Source organism: Pyrgilauda ruficollis, unplaced genomic scaffold, assembly GCF_017590135.1.
Source record: "Pyrgilauda ruficollis isolate IOZ18807 unplaced genomic scaffold, ASM1759013v1 scaffold56, whole genome shotgun sequence".
In the NCBI taxonomy this organism is placed as follows: domain Eukaryota; kingdom Metazoa; phylum Chordata; class Aves; order Passeriformes; family Passeridae; genus Pyrgilauda; species Pyrgilauda ruficollis.
The window spans coordinates 2880882-2902381 of NW_024527266.1; the positions used below are offsets into that span (position 1 = coordinate 2880882).

Here is a 21500-nt window from a genome sequence, read left to right on the forward strand (position 1 = left end):
GATGAAGAGAGAGCCTGGAAGAAGCCTGGGAGCAGGGGAGGCAGTGCTGCTGCTGCCTGGCCAGCTGGGCAGTGCCAGCCTGCCTCCCAGCAGCCTCCCTTTGCCTCCCTTTCCCTGTGGTTGCTGGGAAGTGCTGGGGGATGTGATTCTTTGGGAGGGCAGCAAGGGCTAAGCTGGGAGCACAGCCTGACTATCCAAGGTGGAGGGGCTGCTTTTAACCCCCCTCAGCCCAGGCCATAGGGCTGGGGCTGGTTCCCAGTGCCAGCAGGGACACGAGGAAGTTTGAAGCCCTGAGTCACAGTGCCTCACACATAGTGTTTTCCCCGAATACTCAAGTGCTGCTTTTCCCCAGCAAAGATGCAAATTCCAATCTCCAAATCCATGACAGGGTGAATGGGAACTTGTTTTGCGACTTGTCTTCTCATCGGCTCAACAAGAATCCCACTTTGTTTGCCTGCAGGGCAAGCACCCTCCCAGGGGACTGGCTGTGCTCGGATGCTCAGGCTGCATCCCCTGGAGTGGATGCCACTTGGGAGCTTTCATCTGGAGCCCTGTGTGTGCCAGCTCCCCCTTCCCTGAGAGAAGAGCTGCATGGCTCCAGGGCAGAGTGAGAACTTTGCTCTACATTTTAGTGACTGCAAGTTAAAATCTTCATTTTCTTTCCTCCCCCTTTCACTCTCGTCCTCATAAAAGACACAGGCAACTGGTTTAGAGCCTGAAATAACACCTCACAGGGGACTCATGAAGATCTGCAAGTTAATCTTTGCTCAGAGCTTCACAAGTGCATGACACCAGCAGTGCCAAACCACAGGGGCAAGGGGGACACAGAGAACCTGACTCTGGTGCTGGTTGCCCATCTTCTCCCACTGACCCAGCGTCAGCAGGCTCTGCCTGACCTCATGCCCCAAGAGCCCCAAGCCTCCCAGAGCCACAGACTTCATTTTCCTCTGGCATGCCTCAGGAAAGACCACCTACCACCACAACCACCACCTCTCCATAGCGTGGGTATCCTGGCACCCCTTTCCTATGGCATCTGCTAGTGGTGGCTGCATAACAGGATTCAGGACCATGCAGCCTAAGTGAGCACTGCTGTGGCTACCCAAAGCCTCCATCTTCCCCCTGCCAGAGTCTGAACCCACTCTTGGCCCCATGTCAGGGTGAGGAGCCCACCTTGCAGGGGCACCGTCCCCCTTTCTCCTAGCAGCATGGCTGGGCTCAGTCTCCTTGTTGCCCCCCAGGAGGGTGAGGTAGCTGGCTTGTCACGTCACGCCAACCAGGGCATGGAGGGATGCAAAGCTCTAGGGATCCCAGCCAGACACAATTCAAAACTCAAGTGAGTTTTTCCCTGACTTTCCTAAGGCACCCTGACCAACAGTGCTGGGGAGAGCAAGGGACTGAAAACTAGGGGCCAAGTAGAAAAGGGAGGGGACTTAGTCTGTGGCATACTTAGCCTGTCCTCTCCCCACACTTCTTGCTGCCCTACAAGAGCAATGGCAGTGCTCCCTCCTTCCCCTGGAGGGCTGGGCAGTTGGGTCTTACCCGAAGGAGGAGAAAAATATCCCATCGTGCATCACCCACACCTCCCCAGTAACACACAAGCCCGCAGCCTGCCACCCATTCCCATTATGAATGGTATTTAATTCTCCTTTACAGGCGGTTTGCCAGTGAAAGGCTCCATTAATAATTTACAAGCAATAAAGAGTACAGCTCCTATAAAACAAGGGTTTGTTGTAACCTTAGTGTCACTCCAGCCGCAGTGGGTCACGGGTGTATGAGCCATGCTCCCTGTGCCATGGGGCCAGAGGCGAGGTAGATGAGAAGAGAGGACCTGGAGCACACGGTGCCACTGGGCAGGGGAGATGGTGTGACAGGAGAAGAGCTCAGGAGCTTGAAATCTGTGTGAGAAATGCTCCTACGCAGCCTGATCCCACACAGCTCCCCTACGTTCCCTGTCTGTCAATCTGACCACGTACAAGGGCAGCCCAAGGTGACAGGGAACAGCCCACAGGGGTGGTTTCCACCATGATGGAAGATGTCTTTCCAAGGAAATACAGAAAGCTCAGACAGGGGAGGCACTGTTATCTGTTACTTCCTGGCTCTTGGCGGCCCTCAAGGGGGTGAGAAAGGCTACCCTGGGGGGCCTTAGCTGCCAGCATCCCCTCAGGGAGGAAGAACACACTACCTGGAGGGGTTTGGGAAGGCAGGGACCTCTGAGAGCAGCTCTTGGGGACAGTAGGTGGCAGCAGCCGCTCTGCCACCCCCCCACTCAGTCATCACCCTCCTCAATCCACAGCGGGCGGGTTTGCTCCTGGAAGATGCATCCACGAACCACCTTGGGCAGCTCCTCGGCGTGGCTCCAGGCGTGGGGCTCCACTGGGGCCCAGGAGCACGGCAGGGTGTGGAGAGCCCGCTCCACAGCATGGCACACCTTCAGCACCTCCGAGTCCCGCTGGCCCGCCTTCCCCAGCAAGCTCCTACAGAAAACACAGGGACAAATGTCACCCTGGGTATAACAAGATGGGGGGACAAAACCACCACGTACAGAAAGGAATTACTCCCCTCGCAGCACCAAGCCCAGCACACACACCCAGTGCTCTCGCCTGATCCCGTTCTGTCTCTGAACAGAGACCAGGCTTCTCTCTCCTCCCGTGACATGCTCCATCCATGCCACGCTCTTTCCTCACCTGAGTCCTCTAACGTTCTTCTCAGTGACCTCAACATGGATAACGATGGGGTATATTTCACTTTTAATTAGATCCCTCACACCCTCAACTCCCAGCTCTAGCAGGCAGTGTTTATTCTGGAAAGGAAATTGAATAGATTTACTGATTTAAATGGAGAAAAAATAACCCCAGCCCCTGACAGTTACATTAAATCAAACCCCATACTGTGCAATATCATTGCTTTTCCAATACTAATTCCATTAAAAGTGAGATTTATGGACAGTGCCAATAGAAAAGGGGAGAATTAAAGAGCAGGGTCACCCACTCCATCACTGCCAATCCAACCCAAGAGCTCACTGGACCCCTCTCTCAGCCACAGCTCATCTTCACATCCTCTTTGTCATCGCTGTCACCCGCAGCCTCACATTTCTGCCCTGAGCAGAGCTGCTGCCACCTTGGTGAACATGAGGAATGTGAGAGCAGGGAGGTCACTTCTGAGTATGGCATGTCCCACTGCCTCTCCCACAAATCCCCATTTCCCATTTATTTTATCTGAGCTCATCAGAGACTCAGGGAAATGTCCTTATCTGCTCCACAACTCCACAGCATCCCGACCTGAAACACTCTCCAAATTACACAACCCCCAAGCAAGCAGCTCCTTTTCTATCACCACACCACTCTCCCTCTTCCCCCACTCAGCTGCTCCCTCCTCTCCTCCAGTCTGAATGAGCTGCCCCATCCTGGCCCTTTCTCCCCACACCAAAAGCCTCAGCACCTTCTCCATTGCCTCCCGGATCATGTGGATTCGTCCACTCTCCCTCTGGTCCTGGGGGGCAGTTCTAGACACAGGGTGCTCCTGAGCATGGGTTGCGCTGGGATCCCCTCCTGCCAGCTTCTCTGCAAGCCAAGAAACAGGAAGAGAGAGATGTCAGCCCCCTCTCCCTCTTGCACAGACTTTCTACCTCAGATCCCACATGCTGGCTGCTGCACTGGTGCTTATCAAGTTCAGTGTTTACGGATTCTGGAGAGCAAGACTAATTATACAGCATCACACTTTGGGCATGGATATCCTGCAGCTTTCTGGTAGGCAACAAGCGAGATATCACAGCTGAAGACACCTTGCACGGCAAGAGCAGCACCTTGTGTTGTACCACAGCAGCCTAAGCTGGCTCACAGACATTATCCACCCACTTCCACACTGTCCCAACCCCTCCCTAACAGAGCATGGCAGGAAAATAACCACTTTATTTTGCCAGATAGGTTTTCTGCAGGGTTTGAGCGCTACACAGGCTTACAGACGGCTCCTGTAAGTGAGCACCACGGCTGGGGAAGCAAGAGGAGTGGGTGTATGCTGGGAGAGGGGGAGGAAAATGGGGATGAGCTGCACTTCCTTTTGCTGCTGGCAGCCTGCTCAGAGGCAGGACAGGATGCAGCAGCCAGCACCAGGAAAGCAGCAGAGAGGTGATGCTGGGACAGAGAACTGGGGGACGAGCTGGATGCAGCATGGTCAAAGCAATGGTCAAACCAAGGACAGCCAGGTGCCCCTGGTCACTCCCAAAGGAGGCTGACACAACACACACACCCAGACCTGGCTTGGGAGCCACAGGCTCTGCATCCCAGTGTGGCTGAGGCAGGAGCCAGGCTTTACCTGCCCACCATGCTGCTCCAGGCAGCTGCCTACACTGCTATGGAAACATGAGGAGGCATCATAAAAAGGCTTTTAGGAGCTGCTTGTCCCTAAGATGGAAATAAAGTAATATTTTTAGCAGAAGGCATGTTTGGAACTGGGTCCAGAGCATGTTCCAGTTATCCCAGGTTCCAGGCTGGCTGGGCATCCTCTGCCTGGTGACACAGTCCTTCCCAGGCAGACCTGGATCCTGCAAAGCCACGTTTCCTTTGCAGGCAACAGACTCTCCTGGAAGATGGAAATAAATACCGGCAGCAAAAAAAAGAGAAATGGCTTGGAGCTCAAGGATTATTTTCCTTCTCTCACAGCCAGCAAGACTAGCAGGGGACAATGGAGTTTTTGCCCTCAGTGTATATTCCCAATGGCAGAAAAAGCTTGGAAGAAGGTCCCCCGTGCAGTGTGAGGGGGACCCTGCAGAGGGCTCAGCAGGACAGGATATATGGCCAAGTCACTCAGCTGAGAAGCCCAGCAGCCAAAATTTTCAGAGCCATCCTTCAGCAAACCAGAGATTTTTCACTACTTCCATCATTACCCTGCAAACAAATAAACCAACTCATTTTTCAGTCCCACAGTTGGCAAAGGGAGAACTCTAAACACCGGGAAAAGAGAGCACTGGAGACGTGAGGAGGAAGGAGGAAGGAGGAAAGAGGAAGGTGTCCTCTCTGAACATTCCCTATAGGAGAAATGCCCTTTCCCCAGCAGCCTCTTTAGCTGTGTGTCAGCCTCACATCTCCTGGCAGAAAGAGGGGGATAACAGCTCTAAGGTTGGATCCTGCCGTTTTTGGGCAGGAAGAGCTGGCATGAAGTCAACCTGCAGATCCCACATCAGCCAGGGTTTTCAACTCTGGGAAGAGCCACCCAGAGCAAGGCAATGCTACACCACCACCCACTCAAGGGAAGAGAGAAGATCCCCATGCCTCAGGTGACCAGAAGGGAGGGCTGGCTTCCCTGTGGGCCAAAGGGATAGGACACAGTTAAAACCAGCAGGGAATATCTTGCAGACATGCAGCCCAAAAAAGTGACAAGTATGACATGGGAAGACCGAGAGATTCCCACACTTACAGTCTGAAGAGAGATCTCATGGGCTTTCCATGAGACCATAACTCAACCTTCCAAGTAAGGAGCAGTTCTTCACTGAAACTGACTGAGCAGCCACATATTGCTGCCTGCCTACCTGCTGGGCACACGTGGAAGTCCAGGCGAGAGGTGGGCAGGTCCAGCAGGTTCCTGATGAGCCGTGGTGCAATGCAGCTTGGCAACAGCACCACAGGACGGGGTGTCTTGACCACCACAGGACGCACCAGGCTGTAAGGCTTCAGGTTCATGTCTGGGTCTGGAAGACAGCATTGAAGAAGAGAAAGCCAAAGGTGAGAACACAGGAGACCACGTAGGACAGCCTACGGACCATCCCATTGTTCTGTACCACCTCCTCATCCTGAATCATGGAGGCGCCTACCAAATCATCTTATGTCCCAGGAGAGACCCTACCCTGGCTACAACACTCACTCATGGACAGATACCCTGGATGTAAACCCCCTGCCCGTTTTCTGGGACTCCCTTGAGTTACACAGCAGTTTATTCCCCAGAAAAGGTTGGACGACCAGGGGACAACTGGGTCTCCAAGGGTGACAGGGCAGGCACAGGGCTAACAGCTCACCTGAGCAGGGGTCCAGCCACAGCTGCTGGGGAGGCTGTTCTGGGCTCCTCTGTGGCTTGGATTTCACCAAGCGCAGTTGGCCCAAGGCCCGTTTCTTTAGCTGAGGAGAAAGTGAAGGCAATTTGGCTGAGAGCACTGCCCTTTCCACACACATGAAGAACTGGCTGCAGAACATCCTCAGGCAAAAAGGATGGAGCACCCTTACAAAAAGCAAGGGATTAGGACTGCCATTCATTAGGTTCAGTCTGGGAAGTGGGGAAGTGGTAGAAAAGCAGCCACAGAGCAGTAACACTGCCTGGCCTTTTTTTGCTTTGTTTGCTAACCCATCTGCCACCTCTGTACAAGTTGGTTTACCAACAGAGTGGGGCAGATGTCTCTGAGGTGGTGAGATGGCCACGGGCACACACCACGGCTCTCATCACCCTCTTATTTGACTTACGGTATTTCTGTGGCCTCTCTGCTGCCCAAGCACCTGGCGCTTCTCCTGGATCTTCAAAAGCTGATGAGCCCTGAAAAGACAGAGAGCTTGCACTCAAGCAACTCCAGAAGCCCCAGGGACCACAGCCTGCTGGGATCAAAGGCTCAAAGGCTCCCAAACACTTCCACACCGATCCCCGAACAAGACTTACCCATCCCACACCACCGAGAGGTCAGTCTGCAGCCCCAGGACAGCGAGGGCATGGCCAGCACAGGCAAAGGGGGCAGGTAGCCCCTGCCTCCCTCCTCTTGCTGCTCACCTGCTGTAGTTGGGCACCGTGCCCTTGTCCAGGTCCCGCAGGGTCAAGGGGTCGACGCGAGAGCAGTACCACTCCAGGCGGCCCCTGTGCATGGTGTCCGTGACGTGCAGGATCTCCCGGCTCTTCACGCACAGCGCGTACGGGTCTGATGGCTCCAGGAGCAACACGTTGCTGCGGACGTAGAACGAGTCTCCAGAAAATTTCTTCCCTTCCTCCAGGGCTGCCCGCAGAGGCTGGTATCCTGGAGCATAAAACACAGGTCACCACAGGTGGGGACGCAGTAGCCAACAGTCACCAGTAAGAAAGCCAAGTCCCCAGCACAGTTGTGACGCTCTGGATTGGGGCTGGGGTGCAGAGGAGGCAAACAGACAGAAGGTCTGTACCTCTGTCCCGTAACTCAGAGGATGCACAAGTCACACCAGAGAGGGAAAGCTACTGGAGCTATGGCCAACCCCTGTGTCTGACATGGTGGCCTAGGACCAAACAGGAGAGGAGAGAGAATAACTGAGATTAATCTCCAGGTTTGCGTCGAGGGTCTAGAAAGGAGGCAGAGAGCTCAGGTTGAAAGGCGACCTAGCTGTCAGCACCTTACCTTCTAGGTCAAGCTGAAAGATGAGACTAGATGGCTCATCCCAGTGCAGCAGGCTCAGGTAGGCAACCTCCCGTGTGCAGTTCTCCAGGGAAAGCACCTCTTCCTTCAGCGATGGCACCCTCAGCTAGCAAGGACCCGATGCCGTTAGACCTAAGGGCTGGAAGAGCATGCACCCCCCAGGCTCCCTCACCCATCAGGGTTACACAAAAGGTTTTACAGAGTGAGGCAGGTCTGGGAAAAACTGTATCTGAGGACCAGGCATCCTCAGTCTGCCTCTGGCTCCCTCCTCTGCCTCTGAAATACCTGCTGCCAGCCATCACCCAGTCTGGATGGTGGGCTGTCGTGAAAGGAAATGTGTGTGTGCATGAACGTGTGTGGGAGCAGGAGCACTGGTTTGTTTTCACTTACAGGTGGGATATTAATTCAAGTGGTGCAACTGTATTTCAAGTGGTTTCATTCTTGGCAAAACAAATGCCCTTCCCCTCCTCCCAGAAGCCTTCTTCAGAGCAATTATTCTCTATACTCAGGAGGGTCACAAAGGCCTGAGAAATCTTGCTCCAGAATTGATTGGTTTGCAATGAGCATGTGCAGGATGCAGGAAGCAAACTGCTCTGAAAAGCCACAAGGTGACAGACACAAAGGTGAGGGACACAAAGCTGTACTGGCATCTTAATTGTGTGACTCATTTTTGTTTCTCCCTTCCCACAGCTCAAGGAAGGGTTTCAGAAGGTCTTGGCATTTTCACATGCACAGGTACACTCAAGTACTGTGAGACCCAGGTGGGTGTTTGTGCTGTGTAAAGTTCTAGACAGGGAGCAGCCCTGGAAAATAAGAGAAATGGAGGTGGACTTCAAGCTGGGGAGAGGTCATCTTGCACTGGGGATCACTCTGCACTCCTTGCATCATCTCAGGTGCTTTGCAAACCCACAAAAGGAGCCCATTCCCAGACTCACCTCAATGAGCCGGCACCCTTCCCTGAGTCCTGCTTTTTCAACCCGTGAGCCTGGCTTGACCCACTGGACATAAATTCCTGTCCTGTTCCCTCCAAGGATGGAGATGTCTGCTCCAAGCCTCTTCTCCTGGGGTGAGGGGTGGCTGGGATGACCCACACTAGTGAGCTGCACCACCAGTGACCTGGTAAGGAGAAATGCCAAGTCTGGCAACCGAGGTTTACTGGCTTTTGTAAGAGCCAGTCCCCTGTGCCTTGTGTCCAGCTACAGGGTGTTTACTGCAGCACAGAGCTCGTGACTCAACAGGGTTGACACAGAGCTGACAAAGCCCCACAGCCCCTTCTATCCCACCAGCCCCACCACCAAAGCCAAGCTGGGCTCCCACAGTCCTTCCCTACCATCCAGCCCAGAGCAACATCTCCACCCCTGACATAACCTATAGGATGGTGCAAAAAATTGAAGTCCTGCTAGGAAGCAGGGACTATAGGATCTTCATTGCTCTTCTCTCCCACAAGCAAGAAAAGGCCTGCAACTGCAAGGGAGGGGCAGAAAAGAAGGGTCTCCCAGGCATGGTCCCTGGCACCACAAAATGCCCCCTCAAGCACCACCACAGAGTGCCCAGCTCAGAGAGCAGCAGTCACCTCCTGGTGACCTCCTTGTGGCTGGAAAGCGTGGACAAGCAGATCTCCGACTTCACCCTGGCATAGGTGCTGCTGGAAGAAGAGGAGAAGGCCTCCAGCAAGGTTCCAGGAAAACTGCTGCCTAGGAAAGAGCAAAAGCGAGAGGGAGCGCTTTACCTGTACTAATGCCGCAGGGAGCTCGTGTTCTAGGGGTGGCAAGGGTCTGCCATCCTCTCCTGACCACTTTCTAGCATCTGACTGGGAGACTGAGGCTGCAGGGAGGCTTTGAATGGTCACCCTCAAGAAAAGGGTTTCCCATGTTTCCTGAGAACTAGCAAATCTTCATTCCCTTCATCAGCATTTTGGTCAGAAGGCAGCAGCAGCCAGGGCCACCTGAATGTGCCCAGAGATCAGCCACCAGCACCTACCACAGGACCTGAAAGCACCAGGATACAGGATGCTCCTCTTCACTCCAGGAGACTTAAAACCCATCACACAGGTAGTAACAGATAAAGGGAGTATCCAGTAACACCCCAGGGCAAAAGTATTTCCCTCTTCTATTACCAAAAGTATTTCCCTCTTCTCTTACCTACTCCCCTCAACAGCTCTCCATGAGCCAAACAGAGCTGATGCAAATAGCTACCTGCTCTGCAGAGGAAAAGCCAGCTTTTCCAGCTGCTGTGCCTCACAAGGCACAGGAGATATGAGGGCCCATGCTAGAGGTTCAGAGCCCTTGCAATGAGCTACATAAACCACAGGTGCGAAGGAGGGTCACTTGTCCAACCCCTCTCCCTACAGCACCCACTCCTTTTTAGCTAAGCCCATTGAGGAAAGCCTTGTACCTGTTCCATCTTCAATGCTGCTAAAGGAGCCACAGGACAAGCTAAAAAGAAGACATAAAATGGATCTGTAAGGTAGCAGCTTTTCCAAAGCCTGTTTGCATTCCATGCTCAATCTCAGTTCCACAGACTTTCCCACCACCCCAAGCACCCCTAGAGCCTTCCAGACACCTTCCAGACAGCCTTTCCACTCAGTTTCCACTCCAGGTTCTCTCCTAATCCTGCCAGGCATCTCTTCCTGAACCCCACAACCCCCACAGAGGAGACGAGCAGCCCTCAAGCACCAATCACCTTTTGTGGGGCATGCACCTCTCTTCCCGCTGCCGACGGAGGATGGAGCCGATGCAGGGAGGGAAGGGGAAGGTGGAAAGGCGGTTGATATCCTTCTCACTGTCGGGAGTCTCATCCTTGGGCAGAGTGAGAGACATGCTTGCTAACACCAACACCCAGCACCACTTCTCCTGTCCCCTTCAGGTCAAGGAAGCAAACAGCACAACCCTCTTCAGGATAATTCTCATCCCTCCTAACTCCCAGGGGCACCTTGTTTTCCCAAGCAGATAGCTCAGCTAGAGATCTATGACACTGCATCCCCACCTTTTTGCAAAGCACAAGCCATGGGAGCAGTAGCAGATGGACAGACTATCCAACCCTTGTCCTTATATTTCTGTTTTATCCACCACACACCCAGATGTATGAATAACCTGTGGGACTGCCCATTTCAGGGTGCTCTGGGATGGCAGTTCAAGGAGTCAAAGGAAAGAACCTGACTCCCTTAAAAACAACACAATGCTGCTATAGGGTTCATTTCTCCTCCAGTATGCATAGATTAAACAGCATTTTAGGGAGGACAGCATCTTACATGAGGCTGTTGGTTTATAGGGTGTCAAATGGAATGAAGGGTTTTCACACACTTTAGGGAAGCATTGGCCAGTTTGTTAGAGACTGAGAGCTTTGCATCTGAGATCTGCTACACCTTACACACCACCCCACACCAAGGCACAGCCTCACGATGAAGCCGCTCCAATGCCTGTGTGCCCTTCCTGAGCAGTGTCAGCTCAGGGCCAGCCTCACATGGTCAAGCACTCACCATGCTTTGAATGGCTGAATCCCCTGGGAATGGGGCAACAGAAGTCCCCAGGGTATCCATGAGTCCATTTGCAGGGTTGTCTATGAGGCTCCAGGTGCTGCTGAGGTTGGAGCAGAGGGAGTAGGAAGAGCTGCACATCTGGGAGAGAAGGGACTCCATCACCCCATTTGCATCTCCCAGAAATCAGTCCTGACCCCTCTGCCTTCCCTCTTCCCCCTTCCTTGAGCCACCCTCACCTTGCTGAGGCTGCGGCTGCCTCGGCACCGCTGCAGCTGTGCCTCCAGCGTGCTCTTCAGCCCTTCTGCCTGGCTCAGCTTGCTTAGGAGCTCATCCCGCTCCTCCTCCAGGGCCCGCACTCGTTTGCGGTACTGGTCCTTCTCAATCAGGCTCTGGGAGTATTGCAGCTGCACCCCATCACGGCTCTGGATGGCCTGCAAGGAGCCAGACAGCGAGAAAAGACACAGAGCTGCACTGCTGATCCACACCTCCCACCCTGGCATGGCTGCACAAGATCCACTGGGGAAGGAGAGCTGTCCAGAGGCCTGTTCTTGCTGGGCAGTCAAAAGCAATTTACCTGGTCCCGCTCTTTTTCGATCTCCTCCAGCTGCATCAGCACTGTGTTCATACGATGCTTGTAGAGATCACAGTCCTTCTGCAGCGTTCGGTATTTCAGCTGCAGATCCTCCACCTCCTGGAGGTACTGGTAACAGCAAGCAACGAGCATTAGCCTTCCTGAAAGTAATTGCTTTACAGCATCCCTCCCCTCTCTTCCAGGCCCTGTTTGGTGTGCAGGGACAGAGGTGGTGATGAATGCTCTACCTTATCCCTCAGCTCTTCGGCCCACTGCAGCTCACTCTGCAGGGAGTTGAGTTTCTGACAGAGATCCTGCCGGTCGTCTTGGGCTTCCTTCCAGTCATGCTCCAGGATGTCCAGGAGGATCTGCTCAGAGCCTGGCACTGGGCCCTCACCGGGTTTCTAAGAGGCAAGAGTGCACTGTCACTGCACCACAAGCACCAAGGGGGCGAGAGGCAGGGCAGTGACTGGCAGATTGGCACAACTGCCATCATCACGCAGCATCAATCTGCTGTGCACTCCAAGGCACAAAGTCATACTTGTGAGCCCAATTAAGAATTACAGAGCTGGAAAAAAGCACCTGTCACTACCCAAACGCAATGGCAGCCACCACAGCCAAGCAATATGCTCGGAGGATGGGACAGGCCAGCCCAAACCAACAATTTCCCCATCTTTCCAGTGGCTATGTAAACAACACTGGAGGTGGCCCAGGAAAGGAGGTGACCTGGAGCCTGCCCTGCCCTAGCAGGTACCTGCAACATGCCCTGCAGCTCCTGCAGCGATGCCGTGAGCCGCTGGTTCTCAGCCCACAGCTCAGACACGGCGTCAGGATGGCCGCGCTCCTCCGCCTCTCGCTGGGGCGGTGCCGACGCCTGTCTCCGCAGCAGGCTGCACTCCTCCTCCAGGCTGGAGACTTTGCATTTCAGCTGGTCCACCTGCAACCCAGGGAAGAAACAGTCTGACACACGTGGCCCTGCACCTCTGCCTTACTAGGAGAGCAAAGCAGAGAAGGTGCTGAGAAGAAAACAGGTCTGGAGGCGAGTAAGGCACGCGAGGCAACCACAGGCAACCATGTGAAGGAGTATCCTACTGCTGGGCCGAGGTTAGCAGCACAGCTGCACACAAAAGCTTCTCCCTCAGGGAAAGGAGGAAGACGCACTTGCATAAGCACATTCAGGATCATCTCTTGGTGCAAGAACTTCCTTGCTACCCTGGGGCATCCACAGTGCAGCTAGCCTTGACCGTGGGTGGATGTGGGACCTCTGGTGCGCTGCCAGGGCCAGCAGCTGTGAGTATCTCAAAGATTCCTAGAGCAGCTGAGAAACAAATTGACAACAGAAAAATCCACTGGATTTTTCCCTACACTACTCAGTGTGGGAGGCCACCTCTGGCCTGGGAGGTGTTTGAGGTTCAAGCTGCTGGAGGCTGCAGAGTACTACGGGGGCAGGCCTGTCCCATCATTATTCCCTGGCCTGGTCCCACATTCCTCCATCAACACGTCACAGGAAATAGCAGAGGTCAGCAACTTTTAAGGGTAAGAAAGATCCTCCCAGACTTGTAATGACTGCTAAGATTGATCAGAGAACCAATTCCACAGGTAAGTAAGGCTTTGAGAGGAAATGGGACAGGAGAAGCTTATCAAAGTCACCAAGAAGCTGCCAAAATTGCCTAGGAGGGATTCAAGGAGAGATGAATTACTTCTGTGAATCTGCCCAAAAGACCTACAATGACTTTTGGGGACCAGACACTTCTGGACCCAAGAGTCAGGAGGGGAAGGCAAGTTGAGACGCTGCTTCCATGGGGATTTCTTCAGCCCACAGTTGCCTTCAAGTGATTCACCTCCCTATTCCAAAGAGGCCCAGGGGAGCTGCTATTGGCAGGAATACTGGAAAAAAGGTAGGGGAGTTTCCTGCCACTGGCAGAACAGAATGAGGTATGAAAGGCAATCACAAGGCTGTGTGAGAGGTCCAGGCTCAGACTGGTAGGGGGAATGCCAGGAGGCAGCAGAGCACTTAAAAATATGGGTTATTAATAGGTTTGAGGCAGGGCTGTCCTTGCCCAGGCAGGAAATGGGTGCATGTTTGCAGGAGGTGAGAGCCTGGCAGCTGGAGTGCAGTGTCACGAATTCCTGCAGCTATGCAGGGCATGAGTCTTACAAACGTCATGAGAGACATGAGGAGGCGGTGGGGAGTGGCAAGGAGAATGGAGTCTGGGCCAAAAGGCTCCTAAGCTCAGCAAGGCAGGCTGGGCAGCTCCAGGCAGCGCACACACACACAGTGAGTGGCTGCACAGCCACTGGCCTCCCTAGGGAGAGGAAAACACAAACCCTTGAAGGGGAAAAAGTAAATACAAACACACAGCTTGACAGTGGAGCTGTCTGCTGCCTGCCTGTGCTGCCCAGAGAGCAGCACAGGCAGGAGCACACACGGCATCTTGTGGTGCCAGCAGCCAGGCTGAGCATCGAGGGATGCCAGGGAAGGCAGCAGCCCCGCTTCTGGCTCCAACTAGATATATCTCCAACTACACCAGCTGGCAGGAGGCATCTCCAGCTGCCCCCGGGCAGTGGCGAGCCTCCTGCACTGTGCCCATGCCTCAGCCTCTCTGCAGGACACACTTCCACCAAGAGCAGGGCAGGATCCCCATCACACATCCTGTGTGCCATCAGCTCCTTCACGTTCACAAGCCACCACGTGCAGACATCTGTGTGCATCCTTCTCGGCCGTCAGACCCCCAGCACATCCTGCTGCCCACCCTTGTGCTCCCCAGGACCCTACCAGCAGCTGCAGGTCCCTGCTCCGCAGCACAGCCACGTTCTTCTCCTCGCAGAGCTGCGCGTAGCGCATGGCCATCATGTAGTTCTCGTCCTTCAGCCTCAACAGCTCCACGCTGTTGGAGTCCCACTCCTCTCTCAGCCGCTGGCAACGCTCCTGCACCTTCAGGAGCTCCTTCAGCTGCTGCTCCAGCCGGACCTGCTCTTGCTCCAACGCCTGGTTTTTCACCTGGAGCTGGTGTTCCTTCAGCAGGTGCTGTTTCCGTTGAGCCCTCACCTTCTTCACCTCCATCATCAGGAACTGAGTTAGTCCCTCAGGGCCTTCCTCATCTGGGGAGAGACAAAGGAGAACCTATTCCTGGCTGCTGAAACAGGGGTAACCCCAAGAAACAGATTTGCCCAATGCTCTGCTTTCCACCAAGAGGTGACAAGTTCTCCTGAGGGTTTGCAGCCCTTGTTGTCCCAGGCTTACGGCACCACAGTCTTTCACACCTGTATAGGTGGCCCCCTCCCTGCCAGTTCCAGAGTACAGAACTGTCAGGATTCCTCACACACTGCCAGCACAAACCCAGTTACTAAGCAGACACAGGAACTTGCACAAAATTTTCTGGCCCTTCCCATGCAAGCAGCAGCTGAAGGGAGAACAGAGCACCTGCTCCTACCCAGGATCATAGAGCAGCGCTGGGCTGGTTCCCTCCCCGTGAGCCGTGTGTAGTGCTCTGGGTAGTAAAACTCCAAGGATTCCAGGAAGGCTTCGTAGCCTCGCTTTCCACGGCGCCGAAGGATGTCCATCAGGTAACCTGGAAGAACAGATAAAGAGCTAGGATGAATTCCCTGCAAAACAGAGAGAACACTGTGTAGCCCCACTTCATGATATGAGAATAGCACGTCCATCAGATCTACTTCCATCCACAGAAATGGGAATGGCTAGAGGAGAGAGAATGAGGTGAGAGCACTGCCCTCTTCTGTGTGCCTGCAGGGCGAGGCCCTGGGTACAGAGCCCTGCAGAGAACAGCAAAGCTGAGGGAGCAGCACAGTGTGTGCAGCATCCCCTGTGTGTCAAAATCACGTTATCCCCCCCAAACCAGGCCCATCCAAGTGCAAGCTGGTGTCTTCTCCCACCTGTCTGGTTGCTCTTGCAAGGGAATCGGCAGGAGTTCAGCACCTCCTCCTCATCCTGCTCGTCTATGACGCGGCACTGGCGCAGGTACGGGGTGAGCTTGGCCGGGTTCAGGGAGCGGGTCAGCTGGTGTCGGGCACTCTCGATCTTCTCCCAGATGGTGTCTTCCTCCTCCTCCTGCTCTGAGAGGCTGCTTGCTTGGAGAGGCACATTCTCCACGGCTGGAAGGATAAAAGAAAAGGAGAAAATTATGAGGAATGGTGGAGAAGCACAGGGAGAAGGCATAAGTAGGCATGGGACAACGTGAGTCGAGGTATGATCCTACAAATGTTCCATTTGTCCAATGAGACTCAGATACATTAGAAAATATTTTACATAAAAATGGGTTCAGCAGCATTTTGTGTGTCCACCTAGAGCCTTAGATATGTAGAAGGCAAGTGGTGCATAAGGGAGTTAGAAGCCTATACAGTAGGAAGTCTAGAGAAGATATCATCCTTATCTCTCAAATATTCTTAAATCCCCCCAGCCACACTTTCCCTTTTGTCCCATTCCTGAGAATGGGAAACTCTCAGGACCAAGATTTTTTGCAGCCTGGGACATGCTTTCTCATCCTTGGGGCTGGAAAGTATCCAGCAAATGAATCCTTGGCACTGTGCACCAAGCACTGGCGACCAAACAAGTTCTCAAGGGCACCATCCCACAGAGAAGCTTAGCTACAGGTACTGGCATCAGCAGGGAATCACATGAGCATATCTTTGGTGTATCTTCCACACAGCTGTACGGAGCCCTGAAAATATGTAGCAACAAGGCAAGCACTCTGCCAACCAAATAAAGCAGGAGAGAACCCCTCAAGTGAAGGGGCCCAAACCTCTCAGAGCCATGGTGAACCTGCTCCATTAAGTCCTACAAGCTGTGACGGAGCAGGTATGTGCAATGTGCTCTCTCTCTCCAGCTGTGGATCAACCCAAACAGAGTTACCTGTTTTCACTTGAGAAATGAAATCTGCTTCTCAGGCCAGCACAAATCCTTTTAGCTGTCAAGGCAAAGCACAGCAAAGATCTCCTGAGACTTAGAAGCCATTTCTCCTCCAACATGTGCACGGTTACCTGCTGCTGCGGTGCTGGCATTAAGTCCAGCTTTGGCAGCCAAGGCACACAAACATCCCCAGGGGCAGGGCAGAGGTTCACATTCCATGGGGGAAGGAAACGTCTTAGTCTTTTTCCTTTTCTTTGGAAATTTGAGGGTGGAGTTCTGTTTGCTGGTTTTGGGGTTTTTTTTACTTGTGGTGCAAATTATAGCATGCTATTTCAGACTGATAGCCAGCACAGCAAGGAGGATGGCTAGGAGAGCTGTCTGTGCAGAAGTGAATCCTCCAGATACAAGCACAGGAGGCTTGGGGTCTGATAGATGGAAGACAGCAGGAACAGAGAACTGTTGACACCACAAAAGATTCCCAAGTGTCTCATTTTCTGCACCAAAGAGTTTAGGAGCCTAAATACAAATAAAGATATGGATTGTTCTGTGTTGAATAAAACCAGTGTTTCTTGCAGAAGCTGAACTCTCATTGAGACTCTTGTCACATAAACGCAAGCGTGCTGGAGGAGGACACAGCAGCAGGTCACAGAAGTGAGCTGTTTCAAACTCCACACCAGAGTTGTCCCTTTAAGTCAAACTCTTTCTCCAAGAAACTCAAGCCGGCTGTACAAGCCGCGACCAGCTTCTCGGCAGAGGTGGAAAGGGAGGGGAGGGGTGGGCAGAAGGTTCCAGAGCTGCAGCCCCGCTCCCGTCCGGGTACCCCCCTCCCGCGGCGGCGGAGGGAGCGCTTCCCTTCCGCCGGTCTGAAGGCGCTCTTCGAGAAAAGCCGAGCCGCAGGCCATTCCTGAGGAGGGGGCTGCCGAAGAGGATAAGGAGCGCAGACATCCCCCACCACCACCACCACCACTACCACCACTCCCGAGCCGGTGCGAAACTCACGGCCCGGGGCGATGCCGGCGAGCAGCCGCCGCCTCCGCGGCGCCGGGGGCCCGGCGGGGCTCCGCCGCTCCCGGGACCCCGTTCCCGGCCGGGGCTCCGCCGCTCCCGGGACCCCGTTCCCGGCCGGGGCTCCGCCGCTCCCGGGACCCCGTTCCCGGCCGGGGCTCGGCCCTTACCTGCCATCCCCGCTCCGGGCGGCTGCTCCCCGCTCCGCTCCGCTCCGCCGCCCCGGCAGGTGTGTCTGAAGCGCCCTCCCCACCCTCTTTCCCTGCCTCCCTCCCTCTCTCTCTTTCCCTCCCTCGTCCAGCCGGCTGGAAAGAAGCCGGCACCCCCTCGGGCTATGGAGAGCTTAGCTCTGCCCACCTCCGGGGGTCGCGGGGGCACTCACCGGCGGGGCGGGGGCGGATCCCCCTCGGCCACTGCCGGTTTCTGAGAGCCTCCGGCTGCTCCTCACCTGGGCGAGCCGGGAGGCGTTTTTCTCTGCGTGTGTCCTGGCCTCCTAACCCACCTCGGTCCCCAGCCCCGGGACGGAGCTGCTCCCCGGAAGGATGTGGCTCGCCAGCCACTTCTCTTCCGAAACGCACCCGACAGACCGGCGGGGGAAGGGGGTGCCCGCCTTGTCCAGGACCCTGCCCGGGCAGGATGGGGGTCTCCTCGGCAAGGCACGGGCCCCCCGCACTCTTCCACAGAGAAGAGATTCATAAGGAGAGGCTTCCTTTGGTTCCAGGGCTGCAGAAATTGTAGCCCGGCCACCCAAGCTGTAGGTCTGGTTCCGGATGGAGGGGGGATCCAAGCAAGAGGAAAATGTTGAGAGTGTTGGAAAGATGCCTGATCCAGGCCAAGAAGAGATCCCTAGGCTAGGTTTTGGCCCCAGTCCTCAGCTGTGTCCGTGGGTGGAACTGGGTGTGGAGACACCCCAGGGCAGTGTGATGGAGACGTACTCCAGGGCATGCAGGGGCTTGCAACCTGGGCCTGGCACAGGCCAGGAGTGGATGCTGGGAAGCCTTCCTCTGGTCCAAGCAGCCACAGCAATCCCAGGAGTGGATCTGTGTGTCCACACAGCATCCCAAAGAGTTTGCACAGAGTACCCTGCACACCTGCAATGTAGTTAGTTGCCCAAATCTATGCATGCCACTGGACAAAGAGGGCTCTGGGAGAGATGGAACTGGACACCAACATCAACCCTCCCCCCTCAAGGCTAAGTTGTTCTTCATTTTCTCTAGCAACCCTATTTCACTCTCATTTCTTCATTCTCAGCTATGTCAGACCTCAATAGCCAGGCTACGCAGTGCAGGCTCTGTACAAGAAACTCCCAATGCATTATCAAGCTCATAAGAAATGGGAGTTCCCTGGTTCTCCCCAGCTTTGGAGTCAGCCCACAGGGTAGTGCAGAGTACTGCTGTGCATCCCTCCAGGGCTCTGAACACAACATGAAGGAGGCCTGCACTGCTCCTGCACCTGCCAACACACTCGGAAAAGGGAGGTGCATTTAGCACCCCACCTCTGCAGCTTCTAGACCCCACCTTTCCAAGGAAATCTTTCTCTCCTCATTCGCATAACTGAAGAAGCAGATGTATGAACTGGGCCACCCTTTCCTAAAGAATTTCTGCTGCACCCAAACTGAACATCTTCATTTGTGTCTCCTCCAGGGCCAATGGCAGGGCCCCTGCACCAGTTTCAGTACGGTGATTTGAGGGAAGGAAGGCTTTCACGAGACCCTTTCCCCATGCTGCATAGCTCCTTTCAAGATCAAGCACAACCACCACCTGGGAACTGAGGGTGCATCTGTGTGATGCACAGAGCACACAGCCTTTTTGTTGCAAAATATACACAGATATTGAGCAAACGCCGGGCACACGCATGCACGTGGGGCTTTCAGCAAACTGCCCTTGGATGAAACCCATCCCAACAGGCACTGGTTGACATTCTGAGCACATGAATTTGTTGTTGACTCACCCACACCGGGAGGGGTCCCAACAGCCCCCTCCCCTCTCCTGTAAGCCCAGCACTGCACAGCTCCCACACAGAGGGCGCATGGTGACCCAGGACCGCCAGCAGCAGGGCACAGCTCCTGTCTCCAGCCCTTACCTCCAGCCAGAGGCATCCAGCTGAGTGATGAAAAGCAAGTACAAGCAAGGCTGTCTGCTGGAAACCCATTCTGACTCAGGCCATGTCAATTTTTGCCTGCTAGGTATTCTCTCAAAAACAACTCAGGTCTCTCTCTCCCCCTCTCTAGTGAAAAGACTTCCTGAGCTGGGTATTATGTGGTGATAGAAGATAAGATCTCCACAATCCTGATAAAAGTCCCAAAGCAAGGGTTGGTTTCTCTCATTCACACAGAGACCAACTCAAGGCTGATGACAAAGAAATCCTCTTCCTCCACCCACCCTGACCCCACGGGCAGTGGCTGCACTGCTTTGTGACTCAGAGCACTCAGACATCAGACAGAGCAGGTCCCACATCAAGAACAGCTAAAGAAATATCTTCACCCTAGATTGCCCACGGAAGAGTCTCAGACATCCAAGTCCAGGGAAAAAATAAATAATTCAATAATTGACTGGTACTGCAGTAAGGGCAGGTCCTTAGACTGACTAAGTGACTAATTTCCTTAATTTTTTTACAAGTTCCATTACCTATTCTTCATGGAGAGTATCTGAGCTTGGCAGGTACTCCACAAGCAAGAAGACCACCCCTGGCTCTGGGCTGGGAATCTGATCCCAACAGCTCCTGAGAGGAACAATACACTCCACACTTGTTTTTGGGCCAGGGTGTGGGGGCACAAGGATGCAAAGCTCATGCTTTGGAGGGAAGCTTCAGTTGTACAAGCCAACCCCAGTTTACTGGAGATACACAGTCCCACCAGGTTGTATGTGATCAGAGCCAGATATTTATTACATTTCCAAAACAACTTTACCAGTAGCACTTGCTTTTGTGCTGCCACACTTGAGGTCACACTAGGAATGACACTGGGGTGTTTGGGTGGGGGTTTTTTTGTCCTTGTATTGTTGGTTTGGTTTGTTGTTTTGGGTTTTTTTTCAAATCCTAACCAAAATAGTTGCACTGGTAATACTTTTCAAGTCACGTGGGCTCACAGAGGAAATCTATAAGAAACTAGCAAATGGTGAGCCACGTGTCATTTCCACCACCAGAAGGTGGGCTTAGCACACATGGCCACAGAGGGTGGCAGCTGCTGGGTTTTCTGCAGAACCTTGCGCTGTGGGGTGACCGGTGCCACTAAGAGGTCAGAGGGATCCCGCCGAGGCCAGTGAGCCCGTGCTGTGGAGAGCTGGGCTGGCCATGCCTCAGCACTGCATTGTCTGCTCCTGCCTGGAAATAGCTTTAGGAAGGTCTGCAGCAGGGCAGGAATTCAATAAATTCCTGATTGTGTGGCTAAAAGGCCATTGGTGCAAAGCTGAAGCTGTGGTTACAGATGGTGAGCTGGGTGCTCTGTAAAGTCTTGCCATGTGTTTTGGGAAGCACAGTAAATTTACAAAGCTGAAACTGCCTACCCACACAGCGTCCAGAATGTGAGCCAGTTCAGAACATCTTCAGCAATATATTTCTTACTTGGTCCTTCTTTTTTTTTTTTTTTTTTTTTTCCTTCCTCAATCAAAATAAGCTATTCTTCTTGCAGCCTGGTGATTTGCAGAGACTTACAGTTTCCATTGAAATTTTCGGAGGGAGGTTTACTAAGGTCTCCAGGGTGATCTCCCAAGTCAGGTTGAGGAAGTGAGTTTGAAATAATTCTCCTAATAATAAAAACTTCCACCCTGCAATAGCTGTCCCAACATGATTTGCTGTCATGAAAAAATTCTCTGCAGTTTCTGTTCCTGTGTGGAACAAGACAAATGCCAAAAACACAAAAGGATTTGTGAAACAGAATTCTCTGTGAAACAGAATTATCAACTCCAACCTGCTCTAATTGGCTCATACGCTGCTTCACGCTGGATTAGTTAATGCACACAGAAAAAAAGCTTTTCTTAATGACACTCTTCAAACCCAGTGTTTATATTAACAGCCTTTGCAAGGACTTTGACTACCTGCTCTTTTGCCCGACACTTTTAACAGCAGATGTAAGAGCGCTGCAGCACTGACAGTGGTTTATTCCCCTCACGGTAGTGGCTGCAGAAGGGAGGAGGAATGAGGTCCCCCCTCAAAAACCGAGTGGCCTTTACAGCAGGAAGGAAATGCGTGTATCTGTGTGGAGATAGCAAAACAAGCAAATATTTCC

General features: G+C 53.6%; 1 protein-coding gene across 1 annotated transcript; it reads right to left on the minus strand.

The window, feature by feature from the left end:
- Positions 1-1650: 1650 nt before the first annotated feature.
- On the minus strand, positions 1651-17489 carry CARD10 (caspase recruitment domain family member 10). Its single transcript, XM_041481752.1, has 21 exons — positions 17446-17489; positions 15298-15516; positions 14838-14975; positions 14180-14505; positions 12158-12340; positions 11652-11807; positions 11407-11532; positions 11069-11263; positions 10833-10970; positions 10037-10152; positions 9749-9789; positions 8928-9048; positions 8290-8470; positions 7337-7460; positions 6745-6985; positions 6447-6516; positions 6008-6107; positions 5525-5683; positions 3439-3560; positions 2685-2800; positions 1651-2474 (listed from the first exon to the last, which is right to left on the minus strand). Exons 1-21 carry the CDS (start codon positions 17450-17452, stop codon positions 2267-2269), a joined length of 3087 nt encoding a protein of 1028 aa, XP_041337686.1. The 5' UTR covers positions 17453-17489; the 3' UTR covers positions 1651-2266.
- Positions 17490-21500: the final 4011 nt, after the last annotated feature.

What these genes read in the sequence shown, in the direction of transcription:
- CARD10 (XM_041481752.1), bottom strand. An exon ending in TTGCAAGAGCAACCAGACAG is followed by an intron (nt 14,976 to 15,297) that starts GTGGGAGAAGAC and finishes CTGTTCTTCCAG; the next exon opens with GTTACCTGATGGACATCCTT. An exon ending in AGCTGCAGGGCATGTTGCAG is followed by an intron (nt 11,808 to 12,157) that starts GTACCTGCTAGG and finishes CTTGCCTCTTAG; the next exon opens with AAACCCGGTGAGGGCCCAGT.